This window comes from Carettochelys insculpta, chromosome 2, assembly GCF_033958435.1.
Source record: "Carettochelys insculpta isolate YL-2023 chromosome 2, ASM3395843v1, whole genome shotgun sequence".
In the NCBI taxonomy this organism is placed as follows: Eukaryota; Metazoa; Chordata; order Testudines; family Carettochelyidae; genus Carettochelys; species Carettochelys insculpta.
The window spans coordinates 47,534,831-47,552,300 of NC_134138.1; the positions used below are offsets into that span (position 1 = coordinate 47,534,831).

Below are 17,470 nucleotides of genomic sequence, written 5' to 3' on the forward strand. Positions count from 1 at the left end.
TTGCAGCAGTGTCCGGAGTTGCTGGCCAACAGCTGTCCTTAAACTTTTTTCTTTAATTTTCAAATTTTAGTAACCCAAACAGACAGGTCCTCAGAACACTGACTGTACAGCATTCTTAAAACTTCTAGAACTAGCTTTCATCTTCCCCTCTTGCATTTGATTCATAGACTGAAATAGAAATACAGGTTTTCCTGCAGTTTCAACTCCCTGTCAATTTCTTAGGTTTCAGTGAATAATACCAAAAGATGAAACTATTCTCTCTGCCTGTAGGGGAAGCTGCTGCTGTGAAAAGTTGGCTTTAGCATCTGACAGAACTCTGTTTCAAGGTGCCTGGCTAATGATTTTCACCAATTGAGGGGAGTAACTTTGTTCAAAACATCATCAATAGACACGTGCTGATTAAATGACTTTGCTCCAGCACTGACATTTATTATGACTTGCATAACTCAGGAGGGATTTTGAGATGCCCATGCCTTGGCAGCAGTGTCAGTTCAGGGATCTGCCGTTATACCTGGGGTCAAGAATGGTCGCAAGAAAATGAGGTGGAGGTAAGTAACAGAGAAAGCCGTGCTAGTCTGTATACTATCAAAACAAAAAAAGCAGTCAAGTAGCACTTTGAAGACTAACAAAATAATTTATTAGGTGAGCTTTCAGTGGGTCCGTCCCACAAAAGCTCACCTAATAAATTAATTTTGTTAGTCTTTAAAGTGCTACTTGACTGCTTTTTTGTTTTGGAAGTGGAGATAGTGTTGGATCCAGTCACTTCTTTTTGCCTGAAGTTAAACTTTCTGGTGAGGTATTCTTTTGTCAGTATCTCTCAAGCGCCTTCTAAATTTCGAGAACATCAGCATGCAGCAGCAATTTTTCTGAAATTTTCTTAAGTCTGTCATTATAGGCTTCAGTAAACTGAACATATCCTCTACAACTCTTATTTATTCCAGTGTTACATACTTTGAATGAGATACTTCCCTTTATTGTATCACTGTTCTCTTCACAAAGTTTTATGAGAATAAACCAGGTCTTAATGAATTGTTCAAAACAATCAATCAAGAATTTCAGCAAATACATCGAGATAATTAGTTAGGATCCTTGTGCTCTCTTCAGTGAAGCTAAGGCAAAATGGTTGTTACAGAAGTATTCTGTGACTTCAAAAACATTTTCCTTTATTCCTAGAGAAGACATGCTAATGTCTTCAGCTAAAAGATGCATTAAATGGGCACAGCAGCCATATATTAGTAAGGAACATACTTCCATTTCTTCTTCTAAATATCTTCTCATCTTTGCCATGTTCTCAGCATTGGGAGTGACAAAAGTGTGCATGTGACAATTGGATTTTTTTCCACTGTTTATTACATCTTTCACAGCTACTTTTTTAAAATATTCCGTTGTGTGGGCATTTCCTGATCTACCTGTAGTTTCTGATATGCAACCTCCTCTTCTGTTGACACACAGGCACGTTACTGGATCATTGTGGCTGCTGCTCCACCCATCAAGGGTTAAAGTGACAAATTTCCCCTCAGTATTTCTTGTGAGCTGTTCAAGTTCCTTCTCATACACTGTATCTGGCAACCTTCCACAAATATCTGCTTTGCCAGGTGGAGTGTAGCCTGGTTGTAAGGACTCAGTACCTCAGTGAAGGTGCTTATTGTTAATAATGTGTAAAGGAGAATTTGCAGCATAAAGGAATAGCGCAATCTTTACATCTATGGTGTACTGTTGGTATTTGCTGGTCCTTAATACAAAACCATCCATTGGTGGTAATTTTAATGGTTGACAGAAATCTTTTGCTTGCTACTGATACTTTGTTGTCTGAAATATGTTTAGTTGCAACACTGCTACTAAAAGTACCAAAGGATGACTTTAAAGATGTTGCAGATACACAATCTCTTATGCTTAAATGGGATCCTGAAACAAATTTGGATATCTTTTTCCAGCAGTTCCCTTCTGTCTAGATGCAGCCTCAGTGACAACTGGGAACTCTTAAATTTCTCTTTTTGCAGCTTTCTATATTGTATACCGGGGTGACAGATCTAAATCTAGTTAACTAAGTAAACAAACCATAATGATTAGCTAAGCTAAACTTTTTATTATAGGAACATCCAGCATAGCAAGCAACCTGGGATTTGTCTTGTTAAATTACACTTGTACGAAGAGGCATAGAGAGAGTATTGAAGAAAGATTCCTTGCAAATGAACCAGTTGATCTGCACTTCTCAGACATATATCTACGTCTTCGGCCACATCATTTTATTTCAAAAAGCAGTTTTCCTTTATGACGTTTCATTCTTGCAACTGGGTCTTGCTCTGCTTATAATTGACATGTTTTCTTTTTTCACCCAGGGAATGAATTTCTTTAAAATATTCCAAGGTAGGGTCTTTCTTATGCCCAGAAGCCATGACAGTTTTTTCTTTGGCAAAGGTGTGGGGAAGTATAGGAAGCTGTGTGTGCACTGAAAAATGTGTCCTCTTTTTCTTTGCAGTTCACTTCATTGTTTCTTTCTGTGCTGCTCCCACCCTTTCCAATATATTGGCTGTGTCTACACTAGCCCAAAACTTCAAAATGGCCATGCAAATGGAATAAGGGGATTTCGAAGTTGCCAGGGTCCTTTTGAAAAGGAGCTCTGTCTGGCTGAGCCACGCGGTGGGGAGCCGTGTCAATTTCCAAGTGCCGTGGCTGCTGGTATTCTAATGAGGTGCTGAATGTGTATTTCAGCCCTTCATTAGTAAACTTCGAAATGGCCATTTGCATGACCATTTCGAAGTTTTGGGCTAGTGTAAACATAGCCATTGTGTCTCTGTCTTTAAGACAAATGTCTTAACTAAGTACTGAATCATACTTGGCCCAGATTCACCACCACATAAGCCCAGAACAAAACCAGTCCTATCCAGCTTGTGTCTTTCTTTGTACATGTTACTTTAGTCTGCTAAGAAACAGAAATTGTGAAAGCTCAGAACTTTAAAGAAGTTATTTCAAAATAAGCTATTCCAGAATAGCTCCTCTGGAATAGCTTGTTTTGAAATAAGGCTGCTGTGTAGACATACCCTGAGACCCAAAAAGTCAAAGCATTGTAAATACAAATTGTCAAAATCACATGCCAAACTATACACAGTAAATATCCTGAAATCAGGCTCTTAAGTTCTCCAAGCAGCATTTTTCTTACTTTGCCTATCACTACATTTCTGTTGAAGATCTTTTTCAGGTCTCGATCAATATTTCTATGTGTGCACACAATTAAGTTGTTGTTTAGTGACATTTACTGATACAAAAATAATCCTTCCAAACCTATCTATATTCATTGAGGTAGAAAAAAATACTCTGACTTAATAAATTTCTCTAGCTCTCAAAGTGCTAACTTAAGTGTAACATTTTTATATTACATTTTAGAATGGACGCACGAAACGAAATGGGGCAGCACATTCATTGCTACGTTGCCACTCTTGCTGCTCACTCAAGTTTTCTGGAACAAACCAAGAGTTTTCGTCCGACCCATTGGGTAAAAGAACATAATGAAAGACACCATCTCACCAGAAACAGTCTCCGGCGCCAAAATCTTACCAGGGATTGCCACTCTCGGCAAATCAAGCACAATGGATTGTTTGTTCACCAGCCTTGCCAGCGTCAGTACAATTACTGAAGGTTGTTGAGGTTTTAGTTCTTTTAGTTAATTGTTCTTAGCTTGCTCTTGTTTTAGTGTCTAGATAATGAAGTTGTGGTCAACCTGAAGCTTATAATCAATCATTTGAACACAAATCGTGACTAGTGTTACATTAGTTTGAAACCAGATTTGCGTATAGCATATCACAAAATGCCTTGTGATAGATCCTAAGTGGTTATCTTAAATATTTCAGTATCTTGGAAATGAGTGTGTGAGAGAATAATGGTTTGTAACTATAGTATGATGTATGGATGGGATTTTAAAGAAAACTCTAAAAAGGATGGAACACGCGTTCTTCAGTTTAATCAAAATGAAGTTACAAAATTATTGGTGTCAGCCATAATAACCAGTACATTTGACAGCTTTGTATGCCTGCATGTACTGTGTGCACAGATATATTCTAACGTAAGCATTAAAAAGACTATAGTTGCCCATGGATTTGAAGTAGGTGTCACTAAATTCTTATTGAAAGGTAACTCTAGATATTACCTATTTACGGTAAACAGTTCAATTAGGGTTGTCAGGTACTTCATATAAAGCAACAGAAGAGTTAAATGTCCACCTGATAATATTGGCACAAATAGCACAGGCTGCAGGGCCAAAAGCCACCACAGGCCCTGGGGCAAAATGGAAGGGGGGTGCATCTCTGTGCCCCCAGAAGAGGTGGGGCCAAGGGCAGATGCCCTAGTACAGCCAGGACTGTGGCATTGGCCCCCTCATAGCTGCATGTGCTACCAGCACATCAAAGGGGCCCAGAGCTCTAGCCGTCACTGCTGGTAAAGTAGCAACAGGAGCCAGAGCTTCAGGTACCCTAGGAAGGCTGGGCTTTGGGGCAACTTCCCCCTTTGCTTACCCCCTCCCTCCATTGGCAGGACTGGGTACAGGTGTTGGAGAGTGGCAGACTTTGTGCCTTCCATGGCATGAAATGAAAGGTAGACCTGTGGATTACTAAGTATAGACGTTTAACCCAGAGAGTCCATCAGTATTTTAACTCACACAGCCTTGGCTCTCTTCTTTTTTTGTTTCTTTCTCATTTTTTCTTTTCTTTGGGGAGAGGATGCATCCATTACATAAAGTAAGCCAAGTTTGGGGATGTCACTGTAGTCCGATCCAAGGAGAAAGGAATAGGTTGACTGCCTTCAATAATAGGTCCATGCATAACTACTGTAGAGCCTGTTCTGGTAGATGTTGAGTACAGATGGGCTCCCTAGCTGCTGATTACTGCCTCAAATTGATTAATTCATTTCAAGTAACAGATTAGGAATGACTCACAAAGTACTGGATAGAAAACGTGGTTCCAGATGAGGACTTGGAACACTCTCAGTTCTTTCCCAGTGAGAATAAAGTCTGGGTGGCCATGACTGGAAATTAGGTAAGGCATAGCATTTTAAATACATTCTAACCCTATTGGTCTTCCAAAATTAAGCAGTGCTGGAAGGGTATATAAAATTGGAAAGGAGCAAGTACAGAGCGTTAAATATCTTGATTTTTAAAAAAATGTGCATGACCTTCTGGAAGAAAGCATGCCTTGGAAGGTAAAGTTCCCCAGGTTGACAGTGCGGAGACTTCCTGACAGTCATACTACAAAATCAACCATACTAGAAACTTCCTGGAAATTTGAGTAAATCTGGGAATTGGGGCTGGGAAGAACAGTGAAGATTTACTCTTCCTTTTTTCTTTCCACTGCTTCATCTGCTGTTGCTGCTTCTCCTCTGTTTGCTGCTAAGGCATGTCATAGTCAACAATGTCTTCCCAGATGAAATGTGGAAAAACCTCAACACTATAAGACATGTATATATGGGTGACTTGAATTTCTGTGATTAGATGAGACCAATAATTCTTAAGAGTTATTTCAAGCCTCTGAAATGTTCTCTGAAATATGGCCACGTGTTTTGATTTTGCTGATGCAAAATCTGATGCCTTGTAGTAATCTTGTACCATCAGTAACACTGTTTATAATAGATGCAGGTAGACCTCTTGTGGAGAATAATCTTCCTAATCCTGTAGCAAATAGTCTCCTGTCCCCAATTCCCTTCAAATACTCCGTGTTTTCTGGTTTTAGTTAACTCATAAAGTGCCATGTAGATATATAAATGTAGTCTTTTCAACATTGCTTTTTGTTGTACTCCTGCCATTTTCCTGAAGTATATTCCTAGAAATGCTAGAAGGTCATATAGTCTGGCCTTCTGTGCTTAGGATGGGCTACATATATCTATGCTGGGCTACGTATATCTGCGCCATCCCTGAAAGGTGTTTTGTCTAAGCTGTTCTTTCAGACTTAAAGTGATATGGAAACTGGGGTTTGTTTTGAGTGATTAATGCATGAGTCTAAGTCCTTAATACCCATTCAGAATATAGAGGATTTTTGTTGATGTTCTTTTCCTTTTTTTTTTTAAGTGATGTATATCCATGTTTATACAGTGATACTTTCCTGGTTCAAGAACTCTCAATTTTTTTATCCAAAAATAATTTTGTAGCCTCATCCATTTCTGATTCCTAGAATTTCTCTCCTTTGCACACTGAGATCTTATTTTTTCTTCTGGTTTCATTCCTTTTCATTTCAGCTTCTCCTTGGTCCTTCTTTCATCTCCTCAACCCCCACCCCACCCCCCATATACATAAATGTATGTATACACAAACATGTTTTCCAGCTCAGGAGACTCCTTGCTTTAATTTTTCTCTTCCTAAATAATTACTTTCCTTCTGCTTTAATTTTCCTAAAGTTAAATGAAGGAAGACAGACTCTCCACCTCTTTGAATTGAAAGGGGTTTAGTAATCCTTTAACCTTTTAGTTGGGGTGGAGAGAGAGTGCATGGCTCTCAAGCATTAGAATTGGAGCCTTCTGTTTTAGTTGGCAAGTAAAATGCAATTTTGACTGCTCCTAAAAACTAGGAGATACTCATTTTTATACTATATTACTGGATAACTTTCTAGTGATGAAATCCTATATCTTTCAGGATATAAACTGTTTTGTTGCACAAAAGCTGTGCCTCTCAGTTCTTACTATTGGAAACCGTGCTGTTTGTATTTTTTTTATATATATATAAAAAATATACACACACACAATACTTCATCAGTGACTTACGTGTTAATTTTTATCTTGCATATTTATGTTACTAGTTCTGTTTTTCTGCCTGGAGTTCCTGGCCAGGTTTTGTTGTTGTTGTTGTAGTATGTAAGTTGTGTGGCTTTTTATATGGTTTATGAACCGTAGTAAAACCTGTATTATTTCTTGTAAAAGTGGAGGCCTTGCACTGTCTCAGATGCTGATTCATTAATTTTGTTGAAACTATGTTTCTGTATGTATCAGTCGACAGACAGATGTGGTGTTAACAAACCTGTGCCTTCTAGGTTTAACTTGTACGCAGCAAACTTGAAAATTCAAAAGGGAGATTTCAGCTAGTATAAATACTGTACATCATTCTATGCATATATGGCAGCTTCTTTCCGGAGCCACTTTCTCTACGTCTAGCAGTTCTTTTGATAGTGAAGGTTGTCTGGCTCTCAGTTTGACTAGGCAGCTTGATACAACTGAACAACAACAAAATACAGCACTTTGCCAAAAAGTAGCATCGCTTAACCAATGTGTGTTTAATAACACAACCTCCTGTATTTTGGTTTCATAGTGCATCTTGCACTTCACAAAGAAACAAATATGATCTTAACTGTCAATAAACATTGGCCTATTATTAAAGTGGCTTATCTGAGTATTTTTTCCTATATTGTGGTTAAATTCCAAATGTTTGAGCACTAATTTGGACACTGTAATTACAAAATAACCTCTGTAGTTCAAAATTCTCACCATTCACAGAATCATAGGGCTGGAAGGGACCTCAGGAGGTCATCTAGTCCAGCCCCCTGCTTCAAGCAGGATCAACCCCTACTAAGTCATCTCAGCCAGGACCTTGTCCAGCCAGGACTTAAAAACCTCAAGGGATGGAGAATCCACCACCTCTCTAGGCAACGCATTCCAATGCTTCACCACCCACCTGGTGAAGTAGTGTTTACTAATATCTAACCTACACTTTTCCCTCTTCAACTTCTGACCATTACTCCTTGTTCTGCCATCTGACACCACTGAGAACAGTTTTTCACCCTCCTTTTTAGAGCTCCCCTTCAGAAGGTGAAGGCTGCTATTAAATTACCTCTGAGTCTTCTGTAAACTAAACAAGCCCAAATCCCTCAGCCTATCCTCATAGGTCTTGTGCTCCAGACCCTTAATCATTTTTGTTGCCCTTTGCTGAACCTGCTCCAGCAAATCCACATCCTTTTTATACTGGGGGGCCCAAAACTGGACACAGTATTCCAGATGTGGCCTCACCAGTGCCAAATAAAGAAGAATAACTACTTCCCTAGATCTGCTCGAAATGCTCCTCCTAATGCACCCCAGTATGCCGTTAGCTTTCTTGGCTACAAGGGCACACTGTTTACTCATATCCAGCCTTTCATCCACCATAACCCCTAAGTCCCTTTCCATCGTACTGCTGCTGAGCCAGTCAGTCCCCAGCCTGTAGCAATGTTTGGGATTCTTCCGCCCCAGGTGCAGGACTCTACACTTCTCCTTATTGAACTGCATCAGATTTCTTTTGGTCCAGTCCTCCAATTTATCCAGGTCCCTCTGGATTCTCTCTCTACCCTCCAACGAATCTACCTCTCCCCCTAGTTTTGTGTCATCCGCAAACTTGCTGAGGGTGCAACCCAGTCCCTCATCCAGGTCATTAATAAAGATGTTGAACAACACCAGCCCCAGAACCGAGCCTTGCAGCACTCTGCTTGAAACAGACTGCCATCCAGATATTGAGCCATTGACCACTACCTGTTGGGCCTGACCATCAAGCCGGCCTTCTATCCATCTTATAGTCCAAGGATCCAATCCATATTTCCTTAACTTATGGACAAGAATGTTGTGGGAGACCGTATCAAAAACCTTGCTGAAGTCAAGGTGTATCACATCCACTGACTTCCCCATGTCCAAAGAGCTTGTTACCTCATCATAGAAGCTAATCAGATTGGTCAGGCAGGACTTGCCCCTGGTGAATCCATGTTGTCTACTTTTGATCACTTTCCCATCTTCCAAGTGCTTCAAAATGGATTCCTTGAGGATTCCCTCCATTATTTTCCCAGGGATTGAGGTAAGGCTGACCCGTCTATAGTTCCCTGGATTGTCCTTCTTTCCTTTTTTAAAGATGGGCCCTATGTTTGCCTTCTTCCAGTCATCTGGTATCTCCCTCAATCTCCAAGAGTCTTCAAGGATAATGGCCAAAGGTTCAGCAATGACCTCTGCCAATTCCCTCAGTACCCTGGGGTGCATTAAATCCAGACCCATGGACTTGTGCACATCTAGTTTTTCTAGATATCTCAGAACTTGTTCCTTCCCCACAGATGGCTGCCCTCCACCTTCCCATACTGCATCATCTAGGACCCTCATGGGGAAGTTGACTTTGTCTGTGAAGACTGAGGCAAAAAAAGCATTGAGTACTTCAGCTTTTCCTGCATCATCTGTCACTAGGTTACCTTCCTCATCTAGTAATGGCCCCACACCTTCTCTGATAACCTGTTTATTGTTCACATGCCTGTGGAAGCCCTTCTTGTTACTCTTCACATCCCTTGCCAGCTGCAGTTCCAATTGTGCTTTCGCTTTCCTGATTACTGCCTGGCATTCTCCACCCGTATGTTTATACTCCTCCTTAGTCAACTGTCCACGTTTCCATTTCTTGTATGCATCCTTTTTTAATTTAAGCTGACTAAGGATTTCCCTGTTAAGCCAAGCTGGTTGCCTACCATGTTTGCATTCCTTACTACGCAGCGGGATTGTTTGTTCCTGTGCCTTCAGTAAGACTTCTTCAAAATACTTCCAGTTTTCTTCAACTCTTTTCCCCTTCATCTTCCTTCCCCAAGGGATCCTGCTCATCTGGTCTCTTAGGGAGTCACAGTTTGCTCTTCTGAAATCAAGGGTCTGTATGTTACTGCTCACCCTTCTTCCTTTCATCCGGATCCTGAAATCTACAATCTCCTGGTCGCTGCAGCCCAGGTTCCCTCCCACTTCTATTTCTTCTACTAGTTCTTCCCTGTTTGTGAGCAACAGGTCAAGCTGTGCACGGCCCCTGGTCGGTGCCTTCAGCACTTGTACCAAGAAGTTATCCCCAACACTCTCCAAAAACTTCCTGGATTGTCTGTGTGCTGATGTATTGATCTCCCAACAAATGTCCGGATGATTAAAGTCTCCCATGAGAACGAGGGCCTGTGATGTGGAAGCTTCACTAAGCTGCCTGAAGAAAGCCTCATCTATCTCCTCTCCCTGATCTGGCAGCCTGTAACAGACACCAACTACAACATCACCTCTGTTACTTCCACCTCTAAGCTTAACCCAAAGACTCTCAACTGGATTTTCTCCTTCCTCATACTGGAGCTCTGAGCAATCATACCGCTCCCTTACATAGAGCACAACTCCTCCTTCTTTTCTCCCCTGTCTGTCCTTCCTAAACAACTTACAACCTTCCATGACCGTGCTCCAGTTATGCGAATCGTCCCACCAAGTCTCCGTTATTCCAACCACTTCATACTCGTGTGACTGTGCCAGGGCCTCTAATTCTTCCTGTTTGTTCCCCAGGCTTCTGGCATTAGTGTACAAGCATCTTAGAGAAGGGGCCGATTGGCCCACTTTCTCCTCTTCACCCAGGAAACCCGCTTAATTGTTCCCTCCTCCTTCCCCACTTACTTCCGGGCTTGTGTCACCTTCCCCCAACAAACCTAGTTTAAAGCCCTCCTCACTAGGTTTGCAAGCCTGCCCACAAAGATGCTCTTTCCACTTTTAGTGAGGTGGATCCCGTCTCTTTTCAGCAATCCCTGTTCACGAAACAGAATCCCATGGTCAAAGGAACTAAATCCTTCCCTGCTACACCACCTACACAACCACGCATTTACCTCTGTGATTCAACGATCCCTCCGCGGACCCCTTCCTTCCACAGGGAGGATAGACGAGAAGACCACCTGGGCTCCGTATTCCTTGATCGTTCTCCCAAGGGTTACGTAGTCTGGTGTGATCTCATCAAAGTTGCTCTTGGCTGTATCACTGGTTCCTACATGAAGATGTAGGAAGGGGTAATAGTCTACAGGTTGAAGAATTTTTGGCAGCGACTCTGTAACAGCCCGAATTCTAGCTCCAGGCAAGCAGCAAACTAGCCGGGATTCTAGGTCCGGGCGGCAGATGGATGCCTCCGTCCCTCTTAGGAAGGAGTCCCTGACCACCACCATTCTGGAAGCATTAGAGTAATGGACTTCTTTATTCTTCTTCCTTTCTCTGTGAAACAAAGAGGGAATGGCACTGGGTCAGCGGAGTTCCAATTTCTAACAATCACAGACTCAATATCTTTTTGTATGCGCCGATGGCTATCTGTCAGCTCAAGCCAATGTACCAATATTAAACATCTGTGAGGATTCTATCTTTCCCATGATGTATAGCACAACCTTCCTCTCTAATATAAGCAGTGTCTTCTTCTTTTCACTACTATACAATAAAAGCAAAAAATCTTGGCCCCAGTGAGAATTAGAGCTCTCCAGGGGTCATCAAGTCCCAACCCCCAGCTGAAAGCAAAACCAAGCCCAACTAAATCAGCCCAGACAGCACTTTGTCAAGCTGGAACTTAAGAATCTCTAGGGAGGGAGATTCTACCCCCTTTTTAGGCAACCCATTCCAGAGCTCCGTCACTCTTCAAGTGAGAGTTTTTCCTAATATCCAGTCTAGACCTCCCCCACTGCAACTTGAGACCATTGCTCCTTGTTCTGTCATCTGTCTCCCCTGAAAACAGCCTCTCTCCACTCTCTTTGGAACCTCCCCTTCAGGTAGTTAAGGCTGCTGTCGAGTCTCCCCCTCGATTTTCTCTTATGTAGACTAAATAAGCTCAAATCCCTCAGCCGCTCCTAAATCATAAACTCAAAACCCCTAATCGTTTTTGCACTGGACTCTCTCCGTGTCCATATCCTTTCTGTAACAAGGGACCCAGAACTGGATGCAGTACTCCAGATGCAGTCTCACCAGGGCTGAATAATGGGAATAATCAGTTCCCTAGATCTGCTGGCAATGCTCCTACTAATGCACCCAAGTACTCAGTTAAGAGTCTGAGATACTAGTAGGGATACGCAAATAACAAGCAGAACTGCAGCAACTTAAAGACGAACACATTCACTTTTCAGGTAGTGAGCTTTTTCAGGTAAGACCTGCAGCTTGTACTAGAAAAATGGCCCATTGCTCCTGGATACAGTGAGCAATGGTCTTGTCCCTGCAAGCAAAATGTTTCAAAAACTTCCTGCTGGTTTAACTTCACCTACTAGTATTGGGAACCCTGGCCTAGACTTTCCACTGGTTGTTTTGAGCACCACACGGATTAGACTTGCTCCACAGAGGATGAGCTGATGCTGTTACGAATACTGCTGTGAATGCCTTCTGCTAATGTTAACATCAGTGGCGTTGACCCTTGCTGGAGATGGGGCTGATGAGTGTCTCTGTTTTGCCCCCTCCTTTCACCTGATATTGAAAATGGTTTAACTGTTACAAAAGATGGGTACTGACTTGTAAATAACTTCCTCACACTACACCAAGCATCATCAACACGCTATTTTAGTAGGTCCTTATTACACACACTGGTGCCAGAAGCCTTGTGCTTTCATTGGCAATTTAAACCGTTTTCAGTACTGATAAGAAAAGAGATGGGGGGGAATGGTGGGAGGAGGAACACTGCTAACATTCTTTGTCAGAAATGAGCTCCTTATGCAGATATTGCTGAACATCTGCATTATACATAGTTCAAGACCTATCACCTTGGGCTATGTCTTATCCAAATAACATAGGCCAGGTCTACATTAGGAGGTAAAATCTATTTTAGATACGCAAATCCAGCTGTAAGAATTGCATAGCTGGAGTTGACTTACCTATACAGTCATACCCCGAGATACACCCATTCAAGTTACGAGAATTCGACTTTACGAGGAGTTTCATTTAGTACCCCTACTTCAGCTTATGAGGCATTTCTTCGCATTTACAAGGATCGATTTGGAGGCTGGTGGCTCTGGTAGGCAAGCACCGAGGGGATGGAGTTGGCTGCGTTGGTCTTGACGAAGAGGCCGTGCAGGGGGGCAGCGGCACCCTGCAAGAGGGTGGCAGTCTGGTGCGGGGAGGTAGACTCGTCCGAGTCCTGGCAGTATGTCACGCGGCTCTGCGAGACGTAGATGCTGGGTGCGCAGCACATCTCAGCCCCACTGCTGCCGCTCACCCCCTGCACGGTTAGGGGGCTGCCGCCGCCTGCCCTATGGAGCTGTGCCTCAGGCGCTGCTCGCCATCTGTGGCGCTCCCTCCCATTTAGTGCCTGGCTCAGCTGCCGCTGCCGCCTTGGCTGCCACTGGCGGGATCTGTCCACCCTGCAGCCCCGCATGAAAGAGGCATCGCCCCTCACCAGCTGGGGGGCCCCTGTGCCTGCCTAGCTCCCCACGCCGCCAGCTCCTGGCAGCGCCCCCTCCCCACTTAACCTAAGCTGCGCTCAGGCCGGGCTGCCTCCCCATGCCCTGCTCTGCCCTGCCTGCCCCCTTGCACTGAATTTAATGGGATGTGGTGTTGTTTTAGCATAAATGGGTGTACATTTTGGGGCTCAGGAACGCATACATTTTTTTCCCATTGAAATTAATGGTAATTACATTTTCGACTTATGAGAATTCGCCCTAAGAGGGGTTTTTCAGGAATGAATTACCCTCGTAAGGCGGGGGAAGACTGTAATCAATTTTTGCCACCGTCTTCACAGCAGGAGGTCAATAGGAAAAACCTCTCCAGTTGACTTCTCTTACGCCTAACTAGGGGCAGGCATACTGACACAGGTGCCCTGTAAGTTCAATTTGGCGCATCCTTACGAGGCATTGTTATAGAAAGATTCTGAGAATAGGATGGATGCAGAAGGTCACCAACGAATAATTATATAGAAAGATACAGGTGAAAGAGAACCTGCTGCAGAAGGTTATAAAATGGAAGTTACAACTATTTGGGTATATTTGCAGAATGAACAACAAACGAAAAATCAGGACCCTGGTATTCGGCATAATGGACGGTTCGAAGAGGAGAGGCAGACCCCACAGAGAATGGATAGATGACGTAGTAGATTGGTGCAGAGCTAGTCTACAGAAACTAAGCCACTCCACACTGCACAGGGAATGATGGAAAGGAATAGTGAGAGAGGTATCAGACACCAACAGGTGCTGGGCCCACAGTTGATGATGATGATGATGATACTAGGCATGCTAAATTGAACTCCAGAAGATCGACCGCGGCAGGGGTGATGCTCCCTGTAGTGAAGACGTACCCCTAGTTTTGGTGACCCCGGAATGGGAAGAGTCAAAGTGCAGGTAAGAGCTGAATGCTTCTGTGAGGGTGTCTTCACTAGATTTTTACCTAGAGTTAATTGACAGTTAACTGGAGGCACAGTTAACCCTTTCATATCCAGCCTCACCAGGACCAGAAGGTTGTTGGATATTCAGATATCCTGGATAATAGAGAGGTTTAGCTAGTAATACGTAACACTAGAGAAAAACAGGATTCGATATTAAGAAACAAATGTATGCAGAGTACTTTACTTACCATCCAGAGTAGTGTTGTACACTGTAAACTTACACTGTATTTGCTGTGTTTATTTGTGTTTACTTTCATTATACTGTACTTATGGAAAACATAACTAAAATTGACTTATGGTTAAAATGCCGGTTATTTGAGAGTTCTGGATGATAGGATGCCGGATATAAAAGATTTACTGTTATTCACCCCTTTTGTGAAAGCAAGGGCTTGTCTACACTTGCCCCCATCTTCAAGGGGGGCATGTTAATCAGGGTGAGGGGAGATTACCAATGAAGTGATGCGGTGAATACGCAGCTCTTCATTAGGCTAATTCTCCCCCACGGCAACTTCAAAGTTTCAATTGGCATACGTGTACAAAATGTTGGGGAGTAAGGGCACTTCAAAGTGCCCACAGCTACATGCAAGCTGGCACTTTGAAGTTCGAAGCTTCAGAGTTGCCACGGGGGAGAATTAGCCTAATGAAGTGCTACGTATTCGCCACAGTGCTTCATTAGTAATCTCCCGTCACCCTGACTAACATGCCCCCTTCGAAGTTGGGGGCAAGTGTAAACTCAGCCCAAGTGTGGCAATTTACAGGCACACTGTGTCCATACTAACTTTTACCTTGAGTTAACAGGCAGTCTTTTAGTCCCAGGCAGTCTTTTTAGTCCCAGGCAGTCTTTTAGTCCCAGGATAGAGTGACCACACCTGCCTGTGGAATTTATCACATTTCTGTGTGGTAACACTTAAAAGCAATATTCAGCCTAAAGTATCTGTTCACTGAAATCAATTATAAAATGTATTTACATTATAGGAATTCAAAGTTAATGTAAATGTGAGCATTGCTGCTAACCTGAGTTCTGTCCCTATGCACAAATCCTTGTCTCTGATTGGCATTTAACTCTGGTCATTCTCATGTTAGCTTTACCTCTTACTGGGCCAGCCAAGTTTTCAGCTACTCACACCACTGCTCTGTAGCATGAAGGCTGTGTCTACACGTGCCCCAAACTTCGAAATGGCCATGCAAATGGCCATTTCGAAGTTTACTAATGAAGCGCTGAAATGCATATTCAGCGCTTCATTAGCATGCGGGCGGCAGCCGCGCTTCGAAATTGATGCTCCTTGCCGCTGTGCGGCGCGTCCAGACGGGGCTCCTTTTCGAAAGGACGCCGCCTACTTCGAAGTCCCCTTATTCCCATTTGCATGGCCATTTCGAAGTTTGGGGCACGTGTAGACACAGCTGAAGCCAGGCAAGCTCTACCTGAGTGCTGCTAGGCCTCCAATGCCCTCCAGTTCCTCTTGTATGCCCAGAAAGAACAGATTTCTCCTCCCAGTTGTCGGGGGGAGGGGGAGGAAATGCGTAGAGCTCTCAGTTTACTGCAGTGGAAAGAATCCTAGGAGGATCCACCCAGATGTGCCATACATGAATGAGTGTATCACATGTGAGCACACCAGCCTGATATTTTCAGTGTGGACGCTTGCACTGGATACAGGCAAACTCCAGGAAAGTAACAAATTAATTCTATAGTGAAGACACTCACCATTAACCCATTCCCAAGGAAGACGATAACTTCTCTGGAATTTTGGTGCTGCCTTCATTTTCTGTTGGACTACTGCTGTTGGTCCCTGTCAGAGATGGAACTGTGGCTAGCTGGACTCCTGCTCTGACCCAAAATGCTGATGCCTGTGAACAGCTATGTTTTACTCTCTGTATTGTTTAATCAAATGCACACTTCAAAAAGCCCGGTTCTGTGACTGTGCAATTATGTAGGAGACAAATTAGAATCAGTGAAGGATATTTTTTTCTGTTTTTTATTTCTCCAAGTAACTCAAAAATGGCCAAACTGAATTTTCAGGGATTAAAATCATCCATTTGCTGAGAGTACAGTGTTGAAGTTTTTGTTCCCAAAGGGAAGAAACCAAAATTCATCAAATCAGCTTAGGAAAACAAGGAGCCATATAATGAGGCCTGTCTACAGGGGCAGTGCTTCTATGCCAGAGGTTTGTATTGTTGTAATCACAGGGAGGCAAAATGAACCTGACCTGGTGTAGGAGGGATCTCAGGCTCCCTGTGTTGCTGACACCAGTGGGACATTTTTTTTTTGGACATTCCCCAATTTGAAGAGAGCTGGGGGTAATGTGAAAGTCTCTCCCTACTGTCCAATAGTAGTGCAGTTTCAGTGGTGGGAATGCTAAAATAGAGTCTGCACTGGCAGTTATGTCATCCTATTGGCTGAGCAGTGAGCACAATGCCTGAGGGGTTTACAGTACAACTTCATCACTGCTTCCACTGGAGGATGTGCACCAGTGGTGATTTAGACTTATTAAGATGACTGCTCAACATTAAAAAAAAATTAAAATGCAGTCGTATCTCAGAGTGTTCTGCTTCCTTTGCTGCTACATGTACAAAATCAGCTATTGCCAATATTCTCATTGTGGAAAGGCCCTGCATTTACAACCTTTTGCTGTAATATTAGCTTTAGCCTTTTTGAACTAATGTCAGTGAGATAAATGTTTTTTGAGGTTGCCGAATTATATAAAATATTGCTCAGGGGTTGTCTGGCACTTTACCATTACATCTCAATGGCATGTGAATTTTGACATCTAATTTTACTATTAACACTTACAATTTAACTATTTAAATATGACTCCTCTCGCCAGGCATAAACAGTAATATAGATTAGAAAAAGATCTCAAGAACATATTTTTTCTGCATATGGCAAAAGTGTGGCTTGTGCTGTTTGCAGCTCTGATACAATCAGCCCCGCTCTGGTGCTGTTCATAAAGAAAAGTTAAGACTTTGTAAAATTTTAGCCTGCTCTCCTCCATCTTTTTTCCTTTGATAACCTCACAGTTCAATATTGCAGGCTGAGGCTGTAAATTCCTTGGGACAGTAGCTTCTTTGCCTGTAAGGACTTGTACTCTGAACTGGTGCAGTATTTAACATTTAAATGTCCCTTGACATGTTGGAAGTTTTCTACCCATGCTAATTAACCTGCTACCATCTCTGACAGGCACGTAACTGTAGCCTGATGTCATGAATGGGGAACATGGGGCACAGAGAAGCTGTCCCTTATCCAGGTTCTCAGAGCCAGGAGTGGAATTCAATGTCTCAGACCCAGTCCTGGGCAGTGTCAAAAAACAACACTGCCTTCTGAAACTTGGCTTTCTCATTGTTACAGATGGCCAACAAGAAGGCCCAATAATAAGTGTAACTAAAAAT

General features: G+C 42.9%; 1 protein-coding gene across 6 annotated transcripts in view; it reads left to right on the plus strand.

Moving 5' to 3' along the window:
• TP53INP1 (tumor protein p53 inducible nuclear protein 1) overlaps positions 1-7,344 on the plus strand; it is an 85,168-nt gene extending 77,824 nt beyond the window's left edge. For all 6 annotated transcript variants that reach the window (XM_074986916.1, XM_074986920.1, XM_074986915.1 and 3 more), the window contains one exon: positions 3,385-7,344. In XM_074986916.1, coding sequence (XP_074843017.1) covers positions 3,385-3,634 — 250 coding nt within the window. In that variant the 3' untranslated portion in view covers positions 3,635-7,344. The remainder of the gene's footprint in view (positions 1-3,384) is intronic.
• The last annotated feature ends 10,126 nt before the right edge of the window (positions 7,345-17,470 follow it).